Raw genomic sequence first — 20424 nt, 5'->3', positions numbered from 1 at the left:
ACAGCTTGTCGTAAACACTAAGGATGGGGGGAATCAGACCAATACTAAAGAAAATTGGATCAAAAATCTGTCAGACAGAAGCCTCTCGGAGACAGAGAAGGCAGTATTAACCAAGGGTCTCAACTTCTCAGTGACTCCTAAAACGATACCCACAGTAGACTATATCACAGCAGCTGAATCGGCCATCAGGAACAATAACCTTTCTAGAACAGAGGCAGGGGACCTTCGTCTGAGAATATCGGCCCTTCTCAGTAGTGCCAAACCACCACCGTCCAATATCACGTTAGGTGAGAGGAAAGCATTAGCGGCTCTGCAGAAAGATGAGAGCATCACCATCTTACCAGCTGATAAGGGCAGATGCACAGTGGTTCTCAACACATTGGACTACGAAGAAAAAATAACAAGTCTAATTAGTGATGCCAACACATATGAGCAACTTAAAAGGGACCCATCCAGTAGGTATAAGAAAGAAATCATACACTGTCTCCAAAAGTTAGAGAAGGAAGAACTAATTGACAGACAGATGTATCATAGGTTATACCCTGGGGAGGCTACACCATGTATCTATAGCCTTCCAAAAATCCACAAGGAAGGGTTTCCCCTCAGACCCATTGTCTGTAGCATTGACTCTACCACGTACAATGTAGCGAAATATGTAAAAACAGTCTTATCCCCATTGGTAGGCAACACTGATCATCATATAGAGAACACAAAAGGGTTTGTGGCGAGCATCAAAGACCTCAGATTGGAGCCAGAGGAAACTTTGGTGTCTTATGATGTGACTTCACTTTTCACATCTGTCCCCACCTCAGCAGCAGTCTCGGTGGTGAGGAAGAGACTGCTCGAGGACTCAACTCTGCATCGGAGAACAAAACTTAGTGCTGACCACATCTGCCAATTACTGGAAATTTGCCTTAACACCACATATTTTCAGTTTAGAGGGAAATTCTACAGACAAATTCATGGTTGTGCTATGGGCTCACCAGTCTCACCCATAGTGGCGAATCTGTACATGGAAGAGATGGAGAAACAGGCTCTCACATCCTTCTCAGGGACAAAACCAAGGCACTGGTTTAGATACGTGGATGACACCTTTGTCATAATCAAAAAACAAGAAATTCAGTCTTTCACAGATCACATCAATGCGGTGGACACCAATATCAAATTTACTCGCGAGGACACTAAAGAAAACCAACTAGCCTTCTTAGACTGCAAGGTAATTATAGGAAAGGACAGACAGCTACTTACAGAGGTCTTTAGAAAGGCCACACACACTGACCAATACCTGCTTTTTGAATCAAACCATCCACTACAACATAAACTAGGGGTTATTAGGACCCTCCAACATAGAGCGGAACAAATACCAACTAGTGCTGAGGGAAAGAAAAAGGAGACACAACATGTCCAGAGAGCGCTCTCAACCTGTGGGTACCCACGGTGGGCTTTTAACAAATGTCAAAAGAAGAGAGTAGGGAAAGAAACCCAAAAGCCCACAGAAGCAAAAAGGAGAGGAGTGGTAGTCCCTTATGTAGCGGGGGTCTCCGAAAAACTCCAGAGGATCTTATGGCAACACAAAATTCCTACCTATTTCAAACCAGTAAATACCCTGAGACAAAAATTAGTGCATCCTAAAGACAAGGCTCCAAACCAGAAACAGAGCAATGTGGTCTATTCCATCCACTGTAAAGATGAGGAATGCAAAGAGCACTACATTGGGGAAACTAAGCAAATGCTCCAAAAAAGGCTTTATCAACATCGCAGGGACAATGCTAGTGGTCCTCAATCAGCAGTACATCTACACCTGAAAGCTACCAATCACTCTTTTCAGGACAGCGAGGTAAAGATTTTGGCCAAAGAAAACAGATGGTTTGAAAGAGGAGTAAAGGAAGCTATTTTTGTCAAACAACAGAACCCATCATTGAATCGGAATGGTGGTTTGAGGTTCAATTTGGACCCTGTGTTCAGCAGGTTACTGAGACCAAAACCCACAGCTCTTAGTCTTGCAAATGAGGTGAAGGCAGGGCCGAGCCAGAACAATAGATGCTAACAAGCCAGTATCAGAGTCGTTCATACCCAATTCAGGGAGCGACACTTCCCCTTTTATCGTAGGTGTGAATAACAGGATAGGATTATACCACTGCTCCGCCCAGGCTTAGTGTAACGAACCAATAGGAGGAGGGTGTTGGCACACCAATTCCGCCCACTCTTACTGTATTTAAGGCCTAAGCTACCAGCACTTATTAGTTTGCTGACGAAGCTCTTCGGATGAGGAGCGAAACGTCCGACACCTTCTACACAGAAGTACAGATGACGTCTCAAGAAGCCTTTTCCTCGATGGACAACTCCTGTACGACTGAGAGCCTACACAGACGAAATAGTTTGAATTGTTTTTCATTCAATTGTGTATTTGAATACAGTGTTCCCTCGTTTGTTGCGGGGGAGGGGCAGGTTCCCAAAATAACCTGCAAGTAGCCGCGAAGTAGCCACCTTATTTTTTTTTACAATTATTATACATGTTTTAAGGCTGTAAAACCCCTCACCATACACTTTATACATTTTTCTAACACAGGAAATAACATTTTAACACATTTCTCTCCTGTTTAAACACTCTCAAAAAAGCTCAAACCTTCATTTGAATTTTAATGACCACCCTACAGGTCGGACACAAGAAATGATTAAGTCACTCACATGTCTTTCACTCCTGCGAACGTGTCTTTTTCGTCCCGGCGCCGTTCCGCTGTACTGTAGCATTTTTGTATTCTTGTTCAAACATACTGCTGCAGTCCTCCTCCTGTTGCAGTCCTCCTCCTTCGAACCGAAGATTCTTTTACAAGCTAGCAAGCAAGCAAGCTAGCAACGACACAGGAGACACGGCAGGTTGGCACGAAGTAGACTGATTGACAATAGTCTACAGCCAATCAGGATGCAGAAAACAATCGGCGGTGCAGACACTCAACTCCCCACAATGCAATTCTTCTTAAAGGGCCAGGCTCGGCCTATAACAGTTTATACGCTGTAATAAAAAAAAAAAACAAGCACAAAAAAAATTCTGCGAAACCGCAAATCCGCCAAAGGTGTACAGCGATATAGCGAGGGAACACTGTGGGCTTCATGCAAAAATCTACTATTATTATTATTATTATTATTATTATTATTATTATTATTATTATTACGACTTTATTTCTTTTGTCACCTATATAATACATATATAATAAAACAATGCTGTCATCTTTTATTATTTTCACCTACATGCTGAATTGTTTTCAATGTCATTAATAAACAAAATGTTACTATGTTCAATTTTTGTTTATGCTGCCCGGTAGAAATGGTTTGGACACCTCTTAGTATTGAACATTTTCATTTAGCATTTTTTAAACGTATTATATACTAATAAAAGTCAAAGCAGGTGACGCATTGGAGGCCGTATACCGCATTGACACAAATATAAGACAACCCCCAAATGTTCCTTGATGACTGTGCTTCACTGATCACCATGAATTATGAATTACCATCATAACTGCACCTTCGTTGTTTGATAACTTTCTAACAACCTTTGAGACACTTTTGAAATCCCAAAAGTCAGGAAAGTTGCAGTAGCGCAGTGTTATGAAGTGATGACACAAGTAAACATGCTGAAATGCAGATGACTGCAATGCAATGCCATTCCACTTCAATACATGTGACAATGTGTTTTGAGTGTATGGCAGGCTCATCTCTTCCTGCTGACACGTACAAAAGACACACACGTGTGCAGCAGTGTTCATGACACTTTGCGTAGTTGTGACTCAGCTGAGGAAATGTGAATCCAATACCAAAGAAGTAAAGGATGCTGCAGCAGAGAACAAGGTAGAATCTAAATTAGCTGTCAAGTGTGTGCTCAAAAAGCCATGTCAGAGCCTGACACCACCACAGTGTGGCAGGTTGGATAAACAAATGCCCTCAGTGGGAAGAGGGACCTTCATTAGGAGAAGCAGCTGGTTCAACACACAGGCCTGAAAAGGTGGGTGACAAGTGATGGTGACAACCTGTCAGCAACTGCATCCGGAAGCAACAAAAAACAACCACAGTATTAACTCAGCGCTGCACCTCAATGCTCCGACCATATTTCCTATGAGACTCTGCGTCCGAGCTCATGCTTTCCCTCCTTCCTGTCCGCTTCTCTGCCGTTTGTTTGAAAGTGCAGACGAGGAGACAAAAGCCTCTATCATTAAATGAGAGCACAAGTTACTGCATCCCCTCTGAGCTCATCATGACATACAGCATCCATCCGTCATTCTATTTAAATGTAGTATAAATAGGGTTGGTATGAGCAGGGCTAGAGGGAGATGCATAATTAATGATGGCTGTAAATACTAAAAAGTAAGGCGGGGAGGAAAGTAGAAGTAGATTGACATTTAGGATGTCATCATTTGTACTAAACTGATGACTTATACACCACACTGCTTTCGGTCAATCAATGCACACGGTACTTTTTCAAGGATGTCAGTGTTGGAGTACCACCTAAAATAATATAACACTTGGCTTTTGCAGCTTGGGAACTAATACCATACTATACCAATATCTTTTTGGTCCTAGAAAAGGAACAAAGTGTTACCTTGGAGTACAATAACAACTTCTACGACATACTAGTAGAGTACATTATTGTGTAGGGATGTAGACGACCGCAGTGTATCCCTGTGGACATTCCCCTTTCCAATACAATAATTCAGCCCTTATATTAAAGTTCTTCATCATTAAAATAAGCTGCTAGAGTGATGCAAATTCTATACAGGGTAAAAAGGGTAGCATTATTACTACTTGTTGTGGTCAGTATTTACTGTTTAATATAAGACATGCTATCGAGGGCCTGTATAAAATGCAACTTGAATATAAATCAGTGGCGAAAGCAAAAACGAAAACTGTGGCCCGTACGGGGATCGAACCCGCGACCTTGGCGTTATTAGCACCACGCTCTAACCAACTGAGCTAACCGGCCATGTATACAGAGCTTGTATGATACACATACAACAAGCCCTAGTCTCCTAGGTTGTACTGTTAATAGCAATCTTTGCGTATATTATTAATAATTGGAAAGAACGAACTGAACAAAACTGTCTATATGTTCTTCGGCTGCAGCTTACACTTTTTGAAACCAAAATGTAAGAACATCACCACCGTTAGCCATGTTACCGAAAGTGTCTTAAAAGAACACATTGAACAATTTGAAGTTAAAGTTGGGATTAATTTTCGTTTCGCCCATCAAATGATTGGCGTTCATGACTTTCACTCACCGTTGCCTCGTAGCGCGGGCACATTCACAACAGCAGTCTCTGAGAAGCGACCGACAATTTGGCGTCATTGTGGTTATGGTAGGCTGTACATTAAACGATCGCTACCGTTAGTAGCTAAGCTATACCAAATTGCTATCCTTATCCGACAAACAAAACTAATGTGTATGAGTGTGTGTTACGTGGGGCGTGGCTTGCAATGTCGGAGCAGGAAACTGGGGATATAATGCTGCCATCACCTTCAAAAGTAAGCACCCCACATGTAGTACTAACCAAGGCAGATAGCACCTGCATAAAAATGGCTTAAATTGACTTTAAGACCAAATAAGACGACTGGTTACTCGTGGCTGGCTGATAGTCACGTACATGTCCATAGCACATACACTCATGCAAAAGCAGTTTCGGAGAGGGGATCAACAATTTGTAGTCATGATGTTGTTATGATAGGCTATGCAGTCAATGATAGCTAAACTTAGTAGCAAAACTTTGCCAAATTGCTATCGTTTGCTGACAACAAACATAACAAATGTAGGAAGAGGGCGGGATATAATGCTTGCAGTACATTCAAAAGTTAGCGTCCTCAAATCATCCGCTCTTTGTGACATACAGTATTAAATTATTTTAGTCTATGCATTCAGGATGAGGCGTATTCAATGTGAGACAAAATGGTGAACAAAAGTCTTTATTTCAGTATGAATAAAGACACCAATGATGTTTGATAAAACTGAATTGGATATTGAAACGTTTTCACTGTTTTAAGACTTTAAGACTCATGCCATGCCAAATTAGGCCTGAAGCGGATATTTTTAAAAATTGATGTATATGGCAGCATTCAGGATGAAGAAACAAGCTGTGAATGCAAGTCCAGCAGTCGTTGATCTCCATACATTTTGGCGTGCTCCAAAAGTGCCTGGAAAAAACAGTGAAGGCAAATTTAAAAATGTCAAGTGGGAAGTGGCACCTGGCTTCATCTAAAAATATTTCCATGCTTGAATGTACAGAGTGAAGATGAAACGCTGCATTGTGCTTTACATGAATTAGCTCCTGGTCGTTTTTGCAATGCAGGTGTCTTAGCAGGTACCAGCTTGCCACCTGCACCACAGTCACTGGGAATTCTTGATTGGGGACATAAACCAGTCTCTCTAATAGCCGCCTAGTTTCTCTGTAAAGGACACACAGGATCAGCAAAACTGGATAGTAACCTCACATGCAGTATTGGGTTTGACAGCATAGCAATAGTACTGTACATTACTTGTGCTTATTATCTAATGGAAGGGTGGCCTACAATATCAATAGAGAATAGTAAATGGCCCTATAGGAATTGTGGGAGTAAGTGGTTGCCTCTTTGGAAGGCGTTTGATGGTTGGCCATATGGGTTATGTTGTCAAGAGACTTGTACATCCTATTAGCCTTCCATTGACAATACCCTCAGCTCTCTACATGGGCTCCCTAGGGCCAAAGTGTTCATTTCGCCGTGAGGGAAAACCTATTTTTTTATCTTCTGATATTATAAAAAGCAAGACAACCATATACACTATACTGTAGAGAGGAAGCTATTGTTGAAAGTCACAGGATTTGGCGTTGATGCTCAATGTTGAGGCTTAGTCCTGGGATTACTTAAAAGAAGCCTTGAAGGACATCACACATGGAAGTTAGCAAGCCTTTTCTTTAGTTTAAGACTGGGAAAGTTGGAAAAATCGTAAATAAAACCATCTTAGGAGTTGGATGTAAAGGTTGGCCATGGAATAGATTATTTCTACTTACATTATTTCATAGGAGAAAAACAGTTAGAAATCTTCACTGTCTTTGATACCGTTAATCAAAGGTCCACTATTGAATAATACATAGCCCCTACCGCGCAGCCATTTTGGTAACATAGTGGAGCAGCGCCTGGAAGAGCAGAGCCACAGGGGACGAGCTCAGCTTTAAAGCCTCTGTAGTGGCTTGTCTGACCAGATCTATCCAGTCATTTCCTGGGACACCTGCCTGAAAAAGTTTACAACGCACATACACAGAAGTGTGGATGAACATGGGGGAGTCACGGAAGTGATCACCAGATTGGTTTGTCACCTACTGACTGTAGATGGTTTTAGAAAGAGCTCATGTCCAGCCTCACCATGCAAGGTCGCAGGGCTAGCAGGCCGAGTCGCAGCAGGCTGGCTACTTGGCTGCTGTGCAGGCCGAGCTGGGAGGCAAGCCGCAAGCTCTGTTTGAGTGCCAAGACTGCCTGGTCCAGCAGACCCTGGTTGCAGTACACCGAAGCCAACCACTGAGAGATTGTTAACATAGAGGTTGTTAGAATGACCAGAATGTGAGGACAGGTAAGTTTACATAATTGGTAAGTTTTGTTCTAATAACTGAAAAGTCAAACATAATATCCATCAAATACAATTTCCACTATATTTCTAGCAGTGCATATACAATTATATCGTTATAGCTTCTGTCATTGCATAAAGAGCAATATGTGACAATGATATTGTGATATGATCACAGTGGAATATAATTAGTATAGTCATTTTTGCAGTCAATAAGCATCATGTAGAGTAAGTCTACGTTTAAAATTCTCCAATACCTCTGACCTACCCAGACCACCACAATATAAAACAGGTCAACCTAAAATTAAGTTTTCAACTTATTTTTGTACTGCATATTGTTTTCAAGTCCATGAATGTGAACAATGACGAAATTCAAGATTGCCCTATGGACCAGTGGTGCTTAGTGTGTGACAGGTGACAGGTCATCTTACGTGCCATGCCCCGATATTGGTGGGGTTTGACATCACAGCATTGCTGAGCTCCTCCAGAATGGCCTCTGAAAGAAGAGTACCGCCGCTAGACTCAAGGAGGCGCTGACATTGCACTTGTCTCAGCGACAACATGATTGCAGAATGCTCTGGGGAAACATTCAGCACCTGAAATTAAGGAAAGGCAAACCGATAATGAAACACAGAACACATTTAATGTATAATCCTTGTTAACATTGTGCATAATAAGTCTTTTAATATGCTACAATTGAAATAAATGGGGCTAAATGTCACCTGTGAGCAGAGTGCTTCTGCCTGCTCGAGCTGTCTGCTTAACATGAGGCCACTCACTGCCTGTTGTAGTACCCATCCTTCCAAACTCGGGGCTAAGGGGTGCTCTGTCTCCGCAATGCTACGCACTGGGATACAGAAGAATGTTTACAGTGTATACTGAAATATACACTTACTGGACAGATAATTAGGCACATCTGCAGTATTTTACTTTGCCTAGGAATCAGCATGGGATTTCAGTACGTGTACCTAATGTAGTGGCCAGCAAGTGTGCATACAATATGGGGAAAAAAAATGCATACCTTTTTCAGAAACCACTGACATAAGAGTTTGCTCTAGTCCTTGCCTACTCGCAGCTGAACCAAAGAGATAAGAGGAAGTGTTTTCAGTGTAACAGGCAGCCATTAATCCTGCCCATGCTGATGGATCATCTGGAATTAAAGGAAGTATAAGACTTAAAAAAATAAAATCATTAACTGTAATATAAAGGGCTCCATTAAATGGAAGAATGCTTCTCGTAATGTTAAATTCTCATAAACAGCATCACACCATGCAATATATCAGGTACACTAAAAGAATTTTACATGCACACACACGCCATGTATCCATGAAAGTAAATCTACCAGGACAGAGCAGCACAGCTCTCTGCATGGTCTTCAGCGCATTCCTATGAGCATCCTCTCCAGAATGTCTCCCACTGGCTAGCTGGTTCACTCCACTGTACAGCAGCGCCCTCTACCAGCATACAAGTCAAATAAAATACACAATTTATTTAGAAAACACTTGCAAAACTACTGTATACCGCAATGCGTAACGATTACAAATCTTGTTGTACTGTGGCGACTAATCCACTCATAATAAACCTTTGTCACATAATATGTGCAATATAAATCAATACAAAAATGAAAGCAGCCTATACTATACTATACTATACTAACACATGGTAATTATTCTGGCGTTATAAGTTTGTATTTTATTTACCTTTCCCTGGGTCATACTGGAGAGACAGGCAACATGTCCGGCCATTGCTCCTCCCTGGAAGACAGCAGACATAAGCATGACATTACATGTTAGCATAATTTTACAGTGTATGTGTTAGTAATCCATTTTCATGGGAGTGTGTTGTGTTGTGTTTTCAGGTGACTTACTGTCCGAAAGTCTATTTGTTTAACACTGATGTCTGTTATAAGTAGAAAAATTTGTAACAATGTGTTAATGTTATTATGAGCAACAAGTAGTTGTGTTCAGAGACCCCACGTCATTTGGGAAGCATTTGCATGTTTGAGTGTATTTCCTGTGATTTCCAAGTGTCTGTGAACGCAGCAGCAGCTTGTGCCCGAGGAGTTACGTGATGCACCTGAATGCACCGTTCTTAGAAAAAGCCAGCTCAGCACTGATAGCAGTTTGCTAGTTTTGCTCCTGCTTCACATGTGGAGTATGAAGTGTCCATCGTTTGTGTGCACTGTGTGACTCAACAAGACCACACACCCCTTTGGACAAAAATACGCAAAATCTTTCCATAGTGTCCCAACTCTGAAAGAACCACTACCCCCTTTTTAACACTTACATTTGCCTTTCTGGGGTAGTACTGGGGTACCAATCTGGACAGTAGTGACCACAGAGATGGGTTCCCTGGATAACTGAAAACAGCAAAGCGAACCATGCAGTTATTCGACCAGTATAATGTGGTCACTTGTTTAGTTATCTGTACAAATAATGCATGTTTTCACAGTTGTACAGTACCTGGCCACCTCACCTGTGCACAGCTCTGGAGGCCTCTCTTTGCACAGCACTGTGGTTGCCCTGCAGGGCCAGTAAGGTACAGGTGAGAAGACACCTCTGCTCTACAACAGTTGCAGAGGAAGAGCTTTGTTTGAGCAGCTCTGCGCGTGCAGCTGCGGCTAGTGTGGTGTCGTTGTGGGCCAATCCAAGGGCACATAAACACAGGAGAGACTCTGGAACTGGTTCCTTCAACATGGAGCTGCGAAGACAGAAATCGGACAGTCAATCAGCATGGCAGTATCCCATTATTATTTTGTAGAATTGAAGTTGAAAACAGCTGTGTACTCTGCATGATTTAAACAGTTACATTGGTGCCCTTATCTTTTGACAAAGGAAATGCTAAATCACACACCAAGATAATTGGACTCACCATTTGAATAGCAAGGTCTTGGCAGAGTCTAGATTACCCTGCTGGTGCTGCAGCAGCGATAGAGCTGTCAAGATGTATGCAGTCTCTTTTTCACTGGAAGCCATCGCCAGAGCCTGCTCGTAGGCTACAGAGCACATATATAAAACTCTTCAGTCACTCAAGCATGTTACATATGGTCTCATAGGGCTTCTGGGCTATTACTCACCGCTCGTGCTTTCTGGGATGCGTCCAGCCTTGCAGTACGCCAGAGCGAGACCCGCCAGGTCACTGAGGTCCTCCAGTGGGGTGGAGTTATAAACATGGACTGCCTCCTCACACCGGCCACAAGCACTATGAGGAACATTATAGGACACAAGGTAGAGAGTTGGTTTGATGCAGGACATTTACATTTGCATTCCATACAGACAAATTTAGTAAATATCTATAAACACTCATTTCTCACCATAAAGCACGAGCATAGTTGCTCCGAGCAAAACATAGCTGTTCTGTGAGGGATGTGGACTGAAGCAACTCTACAGCTCTGAGTAGAGAAAATATAAAGTAAATTCACACAAAAGAAAATCTAACAAAATCCAGTATTACCGCCAAGGGCACATAGCTCAAGGAAGATGTTATGTTTTGATTGCAGTTTGGTAAGGTTGGTAGCAAGGATTGCACTACAACTACAAAACTGAAGTGGCGGTGTGCCGCATGCATCAAGTAATGACCTATTAAATTTAGGTGGAGACCTGGATAAAGGTGCGGAAGGAAGAATTTACATGTCCTGTTACAGTCTGCTTGTACTGGGGCTAAGTGAGGCATTGGATCCAGAAGAAGGAGCCATGAGAAAAAAAGTTTAATGTGCAAGGCAAGAGACAGACATGGAGCCTTGCTTGAGTGTCCCTTTTTTTCCCAAAGAAATCAGACCTGTCATATTTAGGATTATTTGGCTTGAGTGAATGTCAGTTGTATTTTAAAAATGTGCTTCTTTTTATCTGTTTTTAGCAAAAAAAATGTGTGTCTGGACATACCTTTGGTAAGCTTGTACAGCCTGCCTCTTCAACTGCAGATGTTCCGTTAGGTAACCCAGCATGATGAAGGCATCGGCATCAGACTGGATCCTTTCTGGAAGGGAAAGTTCAGGTTCACACAAGACCCTCTCTGCCACATGACCCACATACACTCCTCATCAAAATTTTAAGACCAGTTGAAAAATTGTAAGAATTTACATTTTGTACTGTTGGATCTTAAAAGGGTTCTAAGTAGAGCTTTAAAATGTAAAAATAAGAAATCGGAGTGAGACAAAAAAAATTTGCGTCAGCAATTTATTGCAAACAATGACATTGAAATAGGCTGTTCATCAGCTGATCAAAACTTTGCTGCCTTGGCTCCTTCCACACCACAAAATGGCCCGTTTGGACTTTGCACGACAGCACCAAACATGAGATACTGAAAGGTGGAATGGTTTTATTCTCTGATGAGAAAACATGTAATTTTGACGGTCCTGATGGTTTCCAACGTTGCTGGCATGACAAGGAGATCCCTCCTGACATGTTTTCCACACTGCACAGTGGATTGGGCGCCATGATGATCTGGGGTGCTTTTTCCTTCAAATGGAACAATGGAGCTTCAGGTTGTTCAGGGGCGTCATACGGCAGATGGCTATGTTGAAATGTTGCAGGGGGCACCCCTCATGATTGAAGGCCCTTGTGTGTGTGGTAATGACTGGCTTTTTCAACAGGACAATGTCCGCCTGACAAAGGACTTCTTTAGGACCATCTTATGTGTTACCCTGATCTAAGTCCAATTGGGAACAATTGAGGATGGACGGCAAGGGAAGTTTACAAAAATGGACAACTGCAGACAGCGGATGCCCTCCGTGAAGCCATCTTCACCACCTGGTGCAACATTCCCACTAGCCTCCTGGAAACACTGGCATCAAGCATGCCCAAACCAATTTTTGAGGTGATTAACAAGAATGGTGCAGCTACTCATTATTGAATCCTTTTTTGAACATTTTATTTCAATTTTAGGGGGATTTCAAGGTTTTTTGAGCTATGGTCTTAAATTTTTGATCAGACTAAACTAAAACAAACCAAAACCAAACCAGATGATGAACAGCACATTTCCCTTTAATTGTTGTTTACAATAAATTGCTTAGTCAATATTTTTTTGTCTCACTCCTATTTCTTCTTTTTGCATTTTTAAGCTCAACTTTAGAACCTCCTTATGATCCAACAGTGCAAAATGTAATTTCTTGCAATTTTTCAACTGGTCTTAAAATTTTGTAGTTTATGTATATAGTACATTTTGACCGCATACCAGTGTATTTGCTGAGTGCCACCTGAGCCGTAGAGATGGCATTCATTTGGACAATGTTGTAGCGGTACAGTTCAGAGTCTCTATTGCTCTCATCCAGCAAGGTGGAACACACCCAGTAGGCGTAACCCTTCACTCCCTCCATCTGGTGGGATAACGGAGGTGAGCAATGCGAAACAAAGTATGGAGAAATTGCTTATTTTTTTACTACAAGTGTTAGCAAATGGCTTTAAATTGAATATTAAAAAAGTGGTGGTCACATACGTGTGTGCTGAGCTCAGTGGTGTGTCTAAAAAGATCCATGGTGTCATAGCTTCCCACTCTCTCAGCTATGAGGGCCTGACAGGGTGACAAAAGATTTTCTTAGCTTCTTTTTTTCGTGCCATGATTCAGTAGAGCAGTGATGCTTTAACCTTTCATCTTGGAATTAATAGTTTTCTTCGGGTACTCGGGCTTCTTCCCACATTCCAAAAACATGCATGTTAGATTAATTGGAGACTCAAAATTGTCCATAGGTATGAATGTGAGCGTAAATGATCGTTTGTCTATGTGTGCCCTGCGATTGACTGGCAACCAGTCCAGGGTATACCCCGCTCTCTCCCCAAGTCAGCTGGGATAGGCTCCAGCATAACCCCACGACCCTAGTGAGGATAAGTGGCGTAGAAAATGGATGGATGGCATTAATAACACATAATACTGTACACTTGACTGCATATTAAGTCACGCAAACCTTTACATACATTCTATAAATCGCACACGTTTAAGGGATCAAACTATACACTTAATAAATGCAATGATTACATCACTGTTTTTCTGAATGATGCTGCTTTTAAACGTCTTGCAGAAAAAGTCATATTTTGCCAGCAATAAGATGAGGAACGCTGAGAAAAACGGATCACCCATTTTGTTTTTTGATTGAGTTTCAATCTGTAATATTTTTTTGTTGCAGTAATGTGGAGATGATTTCACGTTTAGATTTCACGTTGATGCACAATAACATTAGCTTGAATTCAAAGATAAGTCTCTCAGTACTCACACAATCACCTGCAGTTGTTGCTAAGGGCTAGTTTATTTCAGATTACCTGCCCAATCCAGCAGTTGACATAGAGCGGCTCCAACGACTGTGCAACCTTAAAGGCCTCATGTGCAAGCTAACCAGGAAAAAACATAGACATTAACAAATCTTAATATCAGTCGGCAATGTTGGAAAACAATAAGAATCAAATTGAAATGCATCACGAAACACACACCTCTATATTGTCCTTCTTCATATACAGGGTACCAAGGTTGGTCCAGGTAACAACATTCTATAAATGAGTATTAAATAAATCCTTACAAAAACATTTGAATATCTCAAGGCCATATATCTCCATCAAACCCATCATACATACATTTGGTTCAACTTGAATGGACTTGATAAAGCAATGCTGTGCAAGAGCCAAATTCTGCAGATCTGACATTACAGAAAAAAAAAATGTATTATTATTTATTGCTTTCCAGACACTCATATTAGTTTATTTTAATTATTCTAAGCCAAAATGGGTGTAAAAACATGGTAAATAGATAGCAATTTAGCCTGCACAATAGCAGAGAGACGACCCAGCAAGCTGACCTGCTTGCAAATTGATGATTAAAGATACCATTAAAAAAACACAGGCTATCAAACTCATTTTTTGGGCATTTGATTTTGATCAATATGCAATACTGTACCTGTGCTTGTATTGATCACTCCAAGAGCATTCCAGTAGCGGTGGTCGCCACTGTCCATCATGATCGCCTTCCTTAAACACTAAGAATAACAGAATGTCAATTTAAAGAACACCTGTGGTATGGAAAAATGCAGCTATGCTGTGGACACTAAATTCAAAGAGTACTTGTTGTGCTTTCTCGAGAAGTAATGATCGGTCCTCCACTGCATCACAGGCCAGGTGAGCCTGATGATAGAAGTTTAGTCCGAGGTCATACCAGAGGCTGGCAACCTCTGGCATTAGCTTCAAAGCACGAGTGTAACACCTGTGGACACAAACACATAATGTGCACCATGCTCAAGGGGATGAAAGCATTGCACATGTATTTAAGATGGAATATTTAACTGTCAGATTTCTCATACTTCTCTGCAACTCTGAGCATCTGAGCCTGGTTTAGCACGTGAACCTGAGCGTGGGGGTCCAAACAAGCTGCCAGTGCTGCCGGCACCTGAACCTGAGCCCTGTTTGGTGACACTCTGCTGACAGCAGAGCAGGCATCGCCCAGCAGCTTCCACAAACAGGACAGGTCAGACCGCATCACTGCAGCCCTGCAAGAGCACAACACGGTACAATAAAAAAATACATTTCCACCCCATTTCCACCAAAGATGGTGGTATTTCGTTTGCTTTTTGTTTCTCTCTCGAGGAAATCAACACCAATATGTACAATATATTGGAACCCCTTAGAATTGAAAACTAGAAAATACATATCTTACTAAACTGTGGAGAACTGTACTGCTTGGTGGAAACAATGATTTGGGTACATGTTTTTTAGGGTTTTCATTGTAAAAAGTTGTGAAAGTTATTAAATGAACTGATCAGTATATACGGTACAGTGTTTGGGGTACCAGGCACAACGCATGGTACCTAAAGGATGAAGCTACACACACGCGCAAACTATTGATCGTGCCAACATGAATAAAATATGAGGAACACAAAAACAGCCTTCTAAATCATACATAGATAAAAAAAAAAAAATTCTATCACTTGTAATAGGAGACACTAATACATAGCAGACAGAATCCCCACAGTTTTAATTATGACTTACTTGAAGAGGTTCCGTATAGCTTGCTCAATCAGGTCAAGGGCTCCACCGTCTCTGCAGTCCTCCATTAAACTTTTTGCCAAGGAGAGTTGACACTCACCAAGACCTCAACAGCACATCATTCAAATCTAATTAAACTTCCCTTAGTCAGTGAATAGGCACTTGTGCAGTGTTCAGCTACACACAAAGCATACCTTTCAGAGCAGGAACGTAGTCGTGCTGTGCTGTGATCTGCAAATACTCAGCTACAGCCTCTTTAAACTTGCCCAGGTTCTGTTTGATTGCAGCAACCTGGTAGACACTATAGATGGAGGAAGGCTGAAGACTGTGGGCCTTCCCAAAAGCCTTTAGAGCCGCCATGAAACTCTGGCGATTTAGGTATGCCTCTCCTAAACACTCCCAACACACCCAGTCCTCCGGATCTGCTCTCAGCGCTGCCTGCAGACTACAAACACATAATACAACACTGTCAATAACATACTTAAAGATACACAATCAAAATGACCCTCCTTTAGTTTGGCCTTCTTACTCGGCAATAGCCTGTTGATGGTGTCCAATCTTGAGGTAGTAAAGCCCTCGTCTCATCCAGGCCCATTTAGCAGAACCTGGCGTGGCCTTCTCAGTCACGGACTGGAGTATTGCCAAGGCAGTGTTCTGTAACAACAAAGATAATGTGGAAAATAAAACATAGCAGAGAGTTTAAAAAGAGCGACATCAAACTACGTTATTTACCATATCTTCATGCGCCATGCTGAGATCCACTGCGGCTGCTCCAGACTCAGCATCGTCATTGTCCAAGTCAAAGGCCTTCTTATAACAGCCACGTGCCCGGCCTGAGTCGTTTGCCACCTCCCGATAATAATGTCCAAGGTATCGGAACACACAACTAAAGTGTGGGTCCAACTTTGCAGCCTGACATACAAATGAGGCTTACGAACAAATAAACTTTTTTAATGGAACATGTATTTTTGTTACTTACCTTGAGCAAATGAGAATGTGCTTTGCTTCTGTCTTTTCGGGTCTCTTCTCCCATGGTCCAGTACAGCCGTCCCAGCAAGAAATAATACTCCCCACAGTCTGGGTTTTGTTCTGCTGCCTTGAGGAAACTAGATCACAAGAAAAATTGACTTGGTTGTTTTCTAAGGCTCAGAATGTCGACAACCACTGGGCTGTTTTTGTTTGTTTTTTTTTACCTCTGCTCTGCTTGCTGCTGCTTGTTCTCAGCTAAGTGTGCCAGTCCCTTCAGCACCAAAGCCTCGGTCAGGTTTGGGTTTGAGGCCACCAGATGCAACGATACCTCCAAAGATGTTACATTTTACTTCATAAATCACAAGATGTGAATGTCAAACATTTCCAGAGGCAGCATTAAAAAACTGACCTTTAATGCTTCATCTAATTGTCCTTTGTTAAGATAAGCATGACCTTTAAGCGCTACCAATTGGGGGTCCTTCACAGCATCAGGGATCTAAGAGACAGGAAATCAAAACAGAATTAGATGTTTATTTAGCATAAGCTGTACACTCAGGGTATTGCAGTCCATGTAAATACAGTTTTGGTGACGATACACTTCACTTCTTGCAGTTTTACCAGAGAAAATGTCTCCAAAGCCTGGTCTGCAGCCTTCTCCCCTCCACTCCTGACTAAAGCCTCAAGCCTCAGCTTTAGCAGCTTGTTCCTTAGCTCTTTGTCTCCAGATGCACACACAGTTAAACCTGTTGCACCACAGGCACACATACAAACTGCTTGTAATACCAGTTTATTGTTGTAATAAATCTGTATATTGTATGATACCTTGGGCACACGATTTAGAGCAGTCTGTATATTTGTGAACTTTAAGCTGAGCCATTGCCAGACTGTACCAAGCTGGACTGAAGTTCATCTTCTTCAATCCTAATAAAATAGAAGTCACCAGTCAATACAATAACAATAAAAACTGTATTTACTACCTGACCTTTCATTAGGTACACTTGCACAAGCTAATAAGATCCATCCATCCATTTTCTATGCCACTTATCCTCATTAGGGTCGCGGGGGTAAGCTGCAGCCTACCTCAGCTGACTTCGGGCAAGAGGCGGGGTACACCCTGGACTGGTCGTCAGCCAATCACAGGGCACACATAGACAAACAATCATTCAAGCTCACATTCATACCTATGGACAATTTAGAGTCACCAATTAACCTAACGTGCATGTTTTTGGTATGTGGGAAGAAACCGTATATATTTAACCTTCTCTTTTCACAAAATGTGATAATCTAAATAACGGCATTCGATATATCACTCAGTATGATACAGTGCAGTTCTGCACCACTGCACTCAGAGATAGCGCTCTTGAATTAGCGCATTCAACTCTGCAGGTGGGCCGCAATACAGGAACAGCCTGGAGATCGGGAAGACCTGGGTTCGATTCTCCCCTGGGCATTTCTGTGTGGAGTTTGCATGTTCTCCCCGTGTGCGCGTGGGTTTTCTCCGGGTACTCCGGCTTCCTCCCACATTCCCAAAAACATGCAGGTGAGGTTAATTGGCGACTCTAAATTGTCCATAGGTATGAATGTGAGTGTGAATGGTTGTTTGTCTATATGTGCCCTGCGATTGGCTGGCGACCAGTCCAGGGTGTACCCCGCCTGTCGCCCGAAGTCAGCTGGGATAGGCTCCAGCATGCCCCCGCGACCCTAATGAAGATGAAGCGGTATAGAAAATGGATGGATGGATGAACTCTGCAGGTGTACCGAATAAAATAGTGTCCTGAGAATGTGTATTCACATGCATACAAACCTCGCGCAAGTTCCTCAATGGCATCTTTAAACCTGCCCTCTTGAAGTGCTTTTGTGCCAAATCCCAAGTCACACAAACCGTTGTCTGGGGCCAAATCACGAAGCCTTGAAAAACAACTGGCAGCATCCTCACTCTGGACACCTGCGAAACACAACATTAACCTCTGCCAAGGTATAAATACATATTTGTCGCTGTTGGAAGTATTCGTTAATGAGTTAGTGCTGGCTCAAACCTTTTTTGAGGTACTGAGAACAAAGAACTTCAAGAGGATAACTCTGCGTAGGGTACAGCAACAGGATGGATTCACACCCCGCTTTAATTTTCTGTTCTTCAGGCAGCTGCGGAAAAAGCAAACCAGGTGATCTAAAGATTTGAAATTCATCATTGACATGATGTCTGATAACACAGACAATGTGCTGACCTTGGACAGACATTTGATGTAGTCGAATGAGAGATTCCGGTGTTCCTCTCCCGGTGTGGGATCGACAAGAAGCATGGCCTTCTCAAAAGCTGTGATTAACTGATACATAACAGTCAAATTAAATTGATAAGCAATAAAAGGACTTTAGGAGAATGGGGCTTTAATCCATTGTAAATCATTGAATACTTGGAAATTGAAACATTTAACATCAGAAAATTATTATAAAACATGTTTTATTTTCGTTTTTCCACATTCTACTAGTAGATATAGAAACCTTTGTTTTGTTAAGTGTCTAAATATTGTTGTAAGCCTTACATGCTTTTGACTCTCTGTGTCCTGCTCATTGTCATTAACGCAGTCGGACAGGAGGCAGGTCATCTGTTTCCATAGCTGCAGTAACTCCTTCTTGTCTGCACCATCTTCCTCTTTAAGATGGATAAACTGCAGCCATACGTTTGCCAACTACGCACATAAAGACAAGCACGATCAAACATGTTGACAATATGTGCACTTGTGACTATAAGAGGCATACCTTGGAATACTCCTTGTCAGATTGATGTATTTCTCTCAGCTTTCCAATCACCTCATAGCACTTGTTTTTGTCAGAGCTGAGAACGAGTGATTTTCAACACACAATGATGCTATGTTCAAATAAACGAAGAAGCCTTGCGGAGTAGTTGTTTACCTTGCATAGAGCTCAACAAGCTTCTGATAGACGTTAGGTAGCTCGATTTTGAAATCCCACTGATCTGTCTTCTCATATAAATTCGCCAAACCCTACAAGACAAAAGTATTACATTTAAAAAAATGGATCTTACAGAACAAGTGTGTATTCTTTGACTGTATTGCCCTATATTACCTGCCATGCCAGTAGCTGCTCAGGCTCCAACTCCACAGCTTTCCTGTAGGCTGTCTGCGCCTGATCTGGTTGCTCCAACTCGCTGGCAGCCAGGCCAATGAACACCCATGCATTGTAGTTGCTCTTCTCAAGCTTCAAGACGGCCTGTCGCCACATAAGTCAGCAAAGGCAGACATGCAAACATACCTAATTCTACACTTCATTCATCACCATCATAAACACATTGTACTTTCTCTTACCTTGCAATGTTTTAGTGCCTCCTTGAACTCTTTATTTTTAATGGCATCTCTTGCACTTTTCAGGGCGGCTTTGACTTCTTTACTTGACATCGCGTTGTTCTTCTACAGCAGGAAGACACACCTCAACACATTAGCACCGTCACTACTACAAGCTACACGTTAACATTAGCAGAGCAAAGTAAATATAGCATTTAGGTTGTTGTTTGTGACACTAGTAAATATTGCCAGTTGGCGTCAAACACATAGAAAACAGTCAGTTTATACAGTTAGCTAAGTGCTTATTATACTGTCTTGTGCAGCTGACACAAAGTAAACAATGAATAAGGAATAGAACGTTTAGACACCCACTGTTTACGTCGCCAACTTGCGCCGCTACTTCCTGACCCGGATGTGCAAGATAAGTCAGTCGAAACCTTTTCAAAATAAAATAAGCAAGATGTTAGTCCTTCGAAATTGTTGGCCGAACCACTTTAATAACTCTACTTGGAATGTTGATTAATTGGGGCGAATTCAACTTTTTGGGCGGGTATTCTAAATCTAATTAATCTTAATAATTATTATTATTACAAATATTGATGAAAATTGAGAA

The 20424-nt window shown here is 41.9% G+C and overlaps 2 protein-coding genes and 1 non-coding gene across 5 annotated transcripts in view; all 3 read right to left on the bottom strand.

The window, feature by feature from the left end:
* mctp1a (multiple C2 domains, transmembrane 1a) overlaps positions 1–2745 on the bottom strand; it is a 133163-nt gene extending 130418 nt beyond the window's left edge. Inside the window, exon 1 of one of the 2 annotated variants that reach the window (XM_054774999.1) lies at positions 2689–2745. The gene's annotated coding sequence lies outside the window, so the exon portion shown is untranslated. The remainder of the gene's footprint in view (positions 1–2688) is intronic. The other variant, XM_054774995.1, reaches the window with a different exon arrangement.
* A 2156-nt stretch (positions 2746–4901) lies between these two features.
* trnai-aau (transfer RNA isoleucine (anticodon AAU)) lies at positions 4902–4975 on the bottom strand. The gene has a single exon. It is a non-coding gene; the product is annotated as a tRNA-Ile (tRNA).
* A 958-nt stretch (positions 4976–5933) lies between these two features.
* skic3 (SKI3 subunit of superkiller complex) lies at positions 5934–20395 on the bottom strand. Of its 2 annotated transcripts, none has more exons than XM_054774546.1 (41): positions 20184–20395; positions 19836–19937; positions 19597–19740; positions 19423–19514; positions 19270–19345; positions 19053–19199; positions 18738–18836; positions 18549–18654; positions 18317–18457; positions 17335–17433; positions 17131–17255; positions 16922–17008; positions 16737–16840; positions 16523–16649; positions 16276–16455; positions 16073–16197; positions 15738–15988; positions 15547–15649; positions 14862–15047; positions 14626–14764; positions 14462–14540; positions 14143–14204; positions 14002–14058; positions 13834–13902; positions 13016–13090; positions 12755–12896; positions 11464–11557; positions 10896–10973; positions 10659–10783; positions 10454–10577; positions 10058–10282; positions 9869–9941; positions 9283–9336; positions 8925–9036; positions 8604–8732; positions 8305–8429; positions 8014–8178; positions 7384–7536; positions 7123–7253; positions 6300–6429; positions 5934–6177 (listed from the first exon to the last, which is right to left on the bottom strand). In XM_054774546.1, the coding sequence occupies exons 2-41, from the start codon at positions 19923–19925 to the stop codon at positions 6100–6102; spliced, it is 4701 nt and encodes a 1566-aa protein (XP_054630521.1). In that variant the 5' UTR covers positions 19926–19937; positions 20184–20395; the 3' UTR covers positions 5934–6099. The 2 variants fall into 2 exon arrangements, with proteins under 2 accessions (XP_054630521.1, XP_054630522.1); XM_054774547.1 differs by having other exon boundaries at positions 8604–8657.
* Between the last annotated feature and the right edge of the window lie 29 nt (positions 20396–20424).

This window comes from Dunckerocampus dactyliophorus, chromosome 4 (assembly GCF_027744805.1).
Source record: "Dunckerocampus dactyliophorus isolate RoL2022-P2 chromosome 4, RoL_Ddac_1.1, whole genome shotgun sequence".
Taxonomy (NCBI): Eukaryota; Metazoa; Chordata; class Actinopteri; order Syngnathiformes; family Syngnathidae; genus Dunckerocampus; species Dunckerocampus dactyliophorus.
The sequence above is the reverse complement of the archived record's forward strand: the minus strand, read 5'-3'. Positions and strand labels throughout refer to the sequence as shown.